The sequence below is a fragment of the Tupaia chinensis genome, unplaced genomic scaffold (genome assembly GCF_000334495.1).
Source record: "Tupaia chinensis unplaced genomic scaffold, TupChi_1.0 Scaffold000303_1, whole genome shotgun sequence".
Classification (NCBI taxonomy): Eukaryota; Metazoa; Chordata; class Mammalia; order Scandentia; family Tupaiidae; genus Tupaia; species Tupaia belangeri.
Window position 1 is genome coordinate 533,970 of NW_006159793.1, and position 9,185 is coordinate 543,154.

Consider the following 9,185-nt stretch of genomic DNA (forward strand, 5'->3'; position numbering starts at 1 on the left):
GGGGCACAGGAGAAGATAGGTCCTCTAAATGAGTGACCCTGGAGGTCAGTATTAGAGTAGGCCAAGGGAGTGGGTTCAAGGAGAAGATGGTACTTGAGGGAGTTAGAAGGAATGGCCAGCTCTGCCTGGAGCAAGCACAGCCTGGAGACCTGAAGGCAGAAGAGAAAGGGTTGGTGAAATTGAGTGTCCTAATCTGGAAAATGGAAGAGTAGAATGGAAAGTTTGTGGATATCCCTTTTACATTGGTTCTCCTTATAAGGAAACTGAGCCTGGAGAAGGTCGGCCAAGGGAATGGCAAGGCTGAGTTCAGTTCTCAGATCTCCCAAATCTCTCTGCAGAGCTGGCTCTACCTGGCTCCCTCCTACTGGAGGAGTGACTGTCAGGAAGGAGCTCTTAGCTGTGGCTGACCGTAAGTGTGAAGCCCAGCAGAGACCTGTGGTGGGGCACCTGCCTGCCGCTCCCCTGAAGCCCCCGAAACTCTGATCTCAAAGCCATTTATTTTGTTTCCCTCAGAATCTCACCAAAGATGTTGGAAACCACCCTAATTCTTGCTCCTTTTGTTCTGCCGGAGAGCATGTGAACTCACCCGAGAGACACAGAGAGGGGGAGGAGGAGAAAGTGCCCACCAATGGAGCATGGTCATGCCACAATCCCTTCTCATTTCCCCATCCTTGACTGGATTTGGAACATGGACACACACATTCCCTTGTGTTTTTCAAGACACCGGGGCCAGAACTTATGTGGGATTCAGCTCCCTCAACCACCAGGCCACAGGCCCAGGCTTGACTCTTGCTTTTTTAACATTTCTCCACAACACAAGATGAGAAACAAGAGAAAAACTGGTCCTATCACAAAGCTATTTCAGTAAAAAAAAAAAAAAAGATCTGAGTCCCTGCCAGTTCCACTGAGGTTTTGAAGCTCTCCCAGGGAGGAACAGGTGACAGACATGGAGTTTGGGAGCACCATGCAAAGAGAAGTCCACTCCACTCAGTGCCTAGGTCTCAGCAAAAACCATCAGTACCCCTGCAGAAGAAAGGCCTCCACACCAACCTAGAACACGGTCAGATCTGCCAAACTTCAACCTCAAGACACACTTCAATGCTTAAAGCCAAGAACATGCAAGTAAAAGGAACCTCAAAAATCATCTACGCAGGTCTTATAAATGTGGAGACTCAGGCCCAGAAATATCGCCTAACACTTCTGTTAAGTTTTTCCAAGGGAAATAATAGCTGAAGTATACAGAGCACCTACTAGGTGCCTGACACTGTGCTAAGCTTGTTATATCTGTTGTTGCTATTGATGCTCACAGTGAGGTAGATACTGTTATGATCCTATTTTACACATGTAGAACCTACAGCTTAAAGAGGTTAAGTCATGGAACCGGCAGGTGGTGTAGTGGTTAAGGATACTGGATTCCCACATGGCCAACCACAGTTTGAGTCCCGGACCTGGTGACTTGCTTCCTCACTTTCTCTCTCTCTCTCTCTCTCTCTCTCTCTATCTCTATCTCTATCTCTATCTCTCCCTCTCTTCTCTCTCTCTCTCTCTCCCTCTCTGTTCAAATGAAAATAGATAAATAAAGTTGAATAAAATAATCCTTTAAAAAAATAAAAGGTAAAGTCACTTGCCCAAGGTCACACAGCTGCAAACAGCTGTGGACTCCAGTCCACACCATTTCATCCCACTTGCCCATGCAACTCACCACCTCCTGCCCTAGGACTGTATAACCAGGATCTCTGATCTCTCAGCCCAGTAGAACCACTTGGATCTCAGCCTGTTAACTGCAAGAATGTGGCTCTCTGTGACCATCTGCATCCACTGAGTTCTCCCATAAAGAAGCCATTGGACCTGTCAGTGGCATCCAGCCCTGCCTTCCCTCAGACCTGGGAGGTTTTCTTTTGCCATTTAGTCCCACACCCTCTCCTTCCCCACACCCCACTCCACGCCAACTCCGAGAATGGCTCCTCCTCCCCCTTCTTCAGCCTCAGTTCAGATCTCACCTGTTTGGGGAAACGCTCCTCTTTTATTGTCTATTTCTGTTCGTCCCCTTCCCTGATCTTAAGGTTGTTGTCGCAAGTCTGCGTGTTTATGTGTTGTCTCCTCCCCCATGTTTCTGTCAGGCACAGCCTGACATAAGTTGTTGAAAAAAATGAACAAATGAATAAATGAACTAAAAACATGAAGGGATGCCTTATTTCTTCAAATGTTTGCCAACATCTCTCCCATCTTGTACTTATACAAATGATTTATTCAAACTGCATAATCCAGAAATCTACCTTGATCCAAGGCCTGGTAATTAGGACTGTGCCCTTTCAGGTCTTTTTTTATGCATCATAGATACCTGTATATGTGATACCTATGTGGAATCCCATTTGTGGAAAATGGTTGAACTATTTTATATGATATATTAGATATTCTATGTGTTCTATAAATTATACATATGATATGTAACATATAATATGATATATAATATATGATATGTATTAATTCTAATATTTAGTACAGATTTCATATATATATATGTGTGTGTGTGTGTATATATATATATATATATCCTCAAAGAACCCATATATTTGTCTTCAATTGTCTCATTTTACTTAGGCAAACCATTAAAATCCTTTCCCACCAGCCTATGTAGATCTGTCTCATGCTGACAATAACTACATACTATTTTTAAGTTTATTTATAGTTTTTTGGGTCAGAGAGAAAATCAGAACCCCCACAGGGTCCCCACACCACACTCTATCCCCAGTTTCAGAAGGCCTGGATCACAGGCACATGCAGACATGCCTGACATGCTCATGGAGGTCCCAGGATGAGAACTCAGGACCTTTCCCAGCTGGGTCCAGTTGCATCATTACTGTGCCACCATATAGTCCCTACATAATATTTTTTTCAAAATATAAATAAAAGAACTTGCTCTTGGTGAACTTTTCAAATAGTCCAGGAATGGCAAATAGAAACTATTAGATCGCAATCTCCCTCTTACCATTCCCGCACCTTACAGACTAGAGGGTTTTGTAGGCGACAATGAGTATTTATTCATAAATAAACAAGAGCAACACAGGAGTGAGAAGAGAAAGGGGCAGGCTGATGTGGCAGAAGGAAACCTAGGACACAGCTGGATGGGAATGAGAGAAAGACTGGAGAAGAAAGAGGGGCCCAGGGGTGTGTTAGTCAACAAGAGCAGCGAGTGAGACAGAGGTGAGAAGGGGAGCTGGAGATGATGCCAGGTAAGGACAGGAAGTCCAGAGAGATGGGAGCTCCTTGTGGAGGAGAGAAGTCGCCCAGCAGCAGCTGTGAGGAGTAAGACAATGGCCATGGGTGAAGCCCGCCCCAACAGGCTTCCTCCTTCCCCTCCCAGAAGGTGCCAACTGTGTCTCCCAATGGTTTTGCCACATGGTTTTCTAACGCCAGAAGCACGGGCCTGTTTCCGAGTGGAACTTGTTTATCTCCAGTCTGGAGTCTCAGAGTTCAACACAAACCTGCAAACAAAGACCTCCCCTGCTCTGTGATCCTCAGCTCTGCTCTCCCGCAACGATGGAGCCAAGACTCTGCTCTCCTGATGACTTTCACAGCCCAGTCCGCAGAGAATCCCACCCCCAGCTTCCTCCTGCGTCTTTCCCACTGCCTCTGATTGTTGTGGACATCCTCATGGGGAGAGCTGTTTTAGCTTCTTTTAATCCTTTTCTTCCTCTCCTTAGAACTATGCAGAGAAAATAAGATTGTTTTCCCAAGAGAAGCTATCTGGACCTTTTAGGGTGATCCAAGACTCAGTGGTCTCTCCTAAGAGCTGAATTCATCGTCATTCAGCTGTTGTATTATTAAAACAAACCTTAGATAAGAAGTGGTCCATTAAGCTTCCTGTAACTATAAAATTCTGAGGCATATTTTCAGGGCTAGCACTCCGGAAAAGCTCTGCAGGTCTCCATAAGTAGAAAGTAGCAGGATTGTCAGTGGGGCAGGTACAAAAGGGAGGTGATACTAAGAGCTGGCACACATTTGCCATGTGTTTGCCGTGCATGACACTAACTATTTAAACACATGCGATAAACCAAGGGTAGTTGTCGCTGTTGTACCCACTTTACAGATGGTGAATTTGAGCTCACAGAAGCTGAATAACTTGGCCAAGGCTGGGATTGAAGCTGGGATTGAAAATTAGCCAGGTTGGAAATGGCACTGGGCTCTCGACCAGACTACTGTTGCATTTGCCTAATTCAAGCTTTGCTAAATTAATGTCTTCCCCTTGTCCCCAAACTGGATTTATGCTCCATGAGGGAAGGGGTCTTGTCTACCCTCTTCTCCACTGTATCCCCAGCAGACAGCAGACACTCAGTAAATACTGCTGAGTGAGTGGATCAATGAATGTATATCACATTTTTATTTCACTATGTGCCATAATACGAAATCTCTGAATACTGAGGCTTTGAGTGATAACTAAATGTGTTCAAGGAACAGTCTTATAAATTTTACATTTCTAATTAATCCAAACTTTCTCTGAGAAAAAATATTTTTTTCTAAGTATCAGAACCTTGCAAGTTCCCTGCAACATGAGACTTCAATAAGGAATCCCAGCTCGAAAATATAGGGGGTCTCTAGAGAGAGCTCTTGGAATAATTTAAATATTGATTAATCACTTATTATGTTTTCAAAGCTCTTCTAGGCCTCTTTCCTTTTCAATAGCAAAGAGCTGTCTGTAAATCACCTAGGATACTTGTTTAAAATGTAGAGCAAGGGAATCTAGGAATTTTTGAAGCTATCTCAGGTCCTTATTATACATACAAAACTTTCATTTCTTTCTCTTTTTAAGTTTATTCCTTTATTTATTTATGAGACAGAGAGAGAGAGAGAGATTGACTTTTGACAGAGCCTCACCATGGCAGGATCCTCCCACCCCAGCTACATAGCCTACAAGCGCATAGCACCATGCCCAGCCTGTTTTAGGTTGGACTGGGAACCGAATCTGGGTCTCCCATGAGGAATCAGCCACTGAGCAACAATGTCTTAACAGCATGCACCACCACTGTTGAGTCCATATCAAATTTTAAAAACCATTATGAGGGCAAGTGGCATGTGACATCGTGGTTAAGGGTGCTGGACTCCCACATGTCTGACAGCAGTTCAGGTCCCAGACCTGGCAGCTTGCTTTTTCGCTTCCCCTCTCTCTCTCTCTCTTGCTCTGTTCTTCTCTGGTCAAAGTAAAATAGAAAGCAAGAAAGAAAAAAATAATTATTTTTTTAAAAAAGAAAACCATTATAAGGGAAGTAGGACTTTGTTGTTCTTGTTGTTGCTATAGGGTGCATGTGAATGCCAGAGAGAGACACAGAGAGAGAGAGAGAGAGAGAGAAAGTGAGAAATCACCACCCCCGTCTGCAAGGGGGAAGGATGGCCACACTGCAGTCCCTTCTCCTCCCTTCTCCTCTCAGGGTTTGGGGCCAACATGCACATGCACCTGGTGTGTTTTCCAAGCTGCCAAGTCCAGGATTCGAACCACACAGTCAGCCATGTGGGATCTAGTGCCTTAACCACTACATCACCAGACTGCCCCAAATTCAGGCTATTTTACCCTCACTCCATTGGATAAAGAAAAGTCTAAACTCTTTATAAGACTGTTCCATGAACACATTTAGTTTTCACTCAGAGCTTCAATATTCAAAAAATTTCATATTACAGGACACAGTGAAATGTATCACAAATTCGGTGATCCTTCAGTTTATCTAAAGATTCTTTACTTGTTGGGGCTGGCAGGTGGCATGGTGGTTAAAGGCGCTGGATTCCCATGGTTGGAGTCCCAGAATTGGCAATTTGCTTTCTCACTTTCCCTTTCTCTCTCTCTCTGGCCAAATTTTTTAAAAGTAATAATAATAATAACAAATAATAATAACAAATGGAATTAAATAAATAATTTTTTTAGAAAAAGATTCTTTACTTGCTATGATATCCTGGGATCATACGCCATATCAATTTTCCCATTTTGTGTAGATAGTAACATTATATTTATCTAAAAGGTACTTCCCTGTCCAGTTTTCAGAGGGTAGCTATCTAGCCTTTCCCTGACATACCAGAATCTAGTGCACAGGGAGTCAAGCAAGAAGTGAGAAGATCTGATCCAGTCTGCCACAAGAGACTGTGTATCCTAGAGTAAGTAGCTCAGCCTCTCTGACGCACTGTTTCCTCGTCTATTAGTTAAGCATGTGAGGATGAACAGCTTTCGATGCTGCACATGCGCTAATTGGGATCATTCTGTACGCAAGGATCACATGTCCTCTTGGTCTTGTTTTTCTATACTCAGAAGTCATGCTTCTGTGATCATGAATTAGGGTCAGAAGGTGGCAGGTAAGTAGTCACGGAAATGTAAAGAACTCCACCCCTCTGAATCAATTGTGACCAAAAAATTCAGAATATACATTGATATGATACACACCTATAATAATTAGTTATTTTTTAAAATTGGGGGCAAGTGGTGGTTGACCATAAAAAACTTAGGGTAGGGACCAGCAGTTAGCGTAATAGCTATGTTGCTGGACTCCCACGTAGTCGACCGCGGTTCGCGTCCTGGACCCGGTAGCTTAAAACTCACACCAGGCGCATGTGCGTGCGTGCCCAAGATCCCGAGAGGAGAATCGAGGAGAAGGGATTGCGGCGTGACCATCCCCTCCAGGGGGGTGAGTTCTCGCTTTCTATCTCTCTGTCTCTTTCTGTCTCTCTGGCAAGCGCACGTGCCCTATGGCAAAAACCTCTCAAAAAAAAAAAGTAAAAGAAAAAATCAGGGTGGATCTTGAGGTTGAGTCACCAGGCCACATACCTGCTGTTTTGCTCAGATGAGGGTGTTTCTGGGTGAAGGTGCCTGGACATTCTATTGTCGGGGTTGCATAATACTAGATCCAGGAAAGGCCTTGGTCATTCTGTGGACAGGTATTTATTGATATCCACTATGACCAGGTACAGTTCCAGGTATTTGGAGCCCGGAGGTGAACCCCACTGACGAGACCCATTTTTTTTTTTAGGAACTGACATTATAGTAGGAAGGAGAAGTGATCAATATTTGCAACAATGAATCAGTGATTAGGGGCACAGAGAAAGTGGGGACTTAAGTTAGGAAGCTGGAGGAATTCCCAGTCTCTCAGCCACGTGTCTATCACCAGGTTCTGCAGTTGAGGAGGACGAGGCAGACAGCAGTGACCTGCTCAAGACTAGGCTGACAGCCAGCTGCTTGACGGCAGCAGGGCTGGGTGACAACTGCCTTCCTGCAAAGCCAGTCTCCTTCGCCGCCCCTCTCAACGATAAACTTTCCCTATCACTGCCTAGCTCTGAGACCCAGACCTGGGAGAGAGGGTAGGGAACAAGTGCTCAAGTACCCTTGCTGGCCCCAGGGCACAGGGGTCTCATTGACCCTCATCACTTCCCAACACCCAGGTAGAAGCCCGGCTGGGCGGGGCCTCACACCCGCGCCTGCGGGTCCAGCAGGTGGCAGCAGCGAGCAGCCGCGCCCCCCGCGCTGCCAACCCGCGAGCCCGCATCATGGATGTCGAGCTCTCCTATTTCGCTTTGCTCGCCCTGGAATCCGAGACCCCAGAAGACGACCAGGATTCATGAGCCGGTCGCAGGGGCCGGGCCAGGGGCCTCTGGCTCCCGACGCTGGCCGAGAGGTGGGGCGGTCCCGGGGCGGGTCGCTGCTCCCCGAGACCGGGCGGGGACGCGCTGCCCCCGCCCTGCCTCCCTGTGGTCCACACCCCCTTTGGGCTCCGGAGCCGCTGGGCTAGAATAGTCCGGGGTGCGCGCCAGCAGGCGCTGCCAGCCCGGCTTCTACCCGGGTTTCGGGTCCCAGGAGCAGGAGGCCTGGGGTGCCCGTGCCCTCCCTGCCTCCTCCTCCCTCTTCCCGCTCTCACCTGAGCCTGTTAGTCCACTCGCCTTCAAGGCCAGTGGCTACAGCCCAGGCGGAGAGGGCCCAGCGGAGGGAGAGCACCTGAGGATACAGAGCGGCCCTGGACAGCCTTTCACCCCCAGGTGATGAGTGAGGTTCCAAGAACCGAAGATTTTAAAAGCCACCGGGGCCTCCGTATTGAATGAAAGACCCAGTGCGAAGACATCACCATGAACACGAGCAGTAAGTGGATCCTCCTCTCCTTTGCCATGGGAACAGGGGTGGGGGCGGGAGGTGCAGGAGCCTGCGCTCGGGCTGCCTGGAGGGAGGAGGGAAGCCTGGATCTGTGGACACCTGACCCCCAGGCTCTTTCTTGGTGCTTTCTGAGCTCCCAGGCAAAGGTGTAGCTCTGGAGCCTGCCTCTTCGTGATAATTTGCTAATATTTTCAGCAGCGCCAGTTGTCTCTGCTGGGAAGACTGCTTGGCTCCTTCTAGCAATGCCTGGGAAGGCCTAGGAAGCGGCAGTGTGGCCATTGTCTGACTGTGGGCGCTCTGAGGAGACCTCCCTATGCACATCTGGGGTTGCATGGAGCACGGTGCTTGTCCTGGAGCTGGGAGGAGCAGCGAGGCTGTGCTGTGGGCCGGAAGACAGGCGGTGGGTGGGTGTGGGCAGGCAGTGGGATAGGCAAGAGCAGTTCAATAAATCATCAGGAAGCCGCCTTCGGGTCTGAGATTGGGAAACATCCATCCCTGGGCTTCTCCACCCGATGGGCCCAGGCTGATTTCTCCACATACCTACAAACTGCTTAACCAAAAGGGAGACCGAAAAAAGGCACAAGCCCTTGGATGACTCTTCCACGCCAGAGGCTACAACTGCTTTGCAGAGCCAGCACCAGACATTTTGCTGCTGGGTTGAGCCTCAGCTCCTGAGAAATGCATGCAGCAATGCAAGGAGTTACTGTCTGCTTCTCTTCAATACAGTCCCTGTGGCTATGAGCCCCAGCTGGGGTGGCGTGGCCTGGGCAAGGCCACAGGAGGGCACATCTGGGTTCAAGAGTCACTTTCCTGCTCTCTCATCAGCTTAGCTGGTCTAAGTCATCCAAGCATCAGGTGGGGGGTGTTGAGCCAGAGGACCCCCCACACCAACATGCCCTTCCTTGAGTCTGTGACTTGGTTACCAGTCCCTTTGCTGCCTCTCAGATGGCCCATCTGTGAAATGAGAGAGGTTCAGCTAGAACCCCTCTAATGTGAGAACCTGTAAGGTTTTTTTTCCCTAAAAAAAAAAAAAAAAAAAAAAAAACAAAAAAAAACAAAAACCCAC

General features: G+C 47.5%; 1 protein-coding gene across 6 annotated transcripts in view; it reads left to right on the forward strand.

The window, feature by feature from the left end:
* Positions 1–7,483: 7,483 nt before the first annotated feature.
* Positions 7,484–9,185, forward strand: part of ABLIM3 (actin binding LIM protein family member 3) — a 137,239-nt gene continuing 135,537 nt past the window's right edge. The window contains exons 1-2 of one of the 6 annotated variants that reach the window (XM_006150865.3): positions 7,484–7,649; positions 8,008–8,107. In XM_006150865.3, the coding sequence (XP_006150927.1) occupies positions 8,095–8,107 (13 nt within the window). In that variant the 5' untranslated portion in view covers positions 7,484–7,649; positions 8,008–8,094. Of the gene's footprint in view, positions 7,650–7,684; positions 8,108–9,185 lie in introns of those variants that run through there. The other 5 variants (XM_006150861.2, XM_014588738.2, XM_027772805.1 and 2 more) reach the window with 5 other exon arrangements.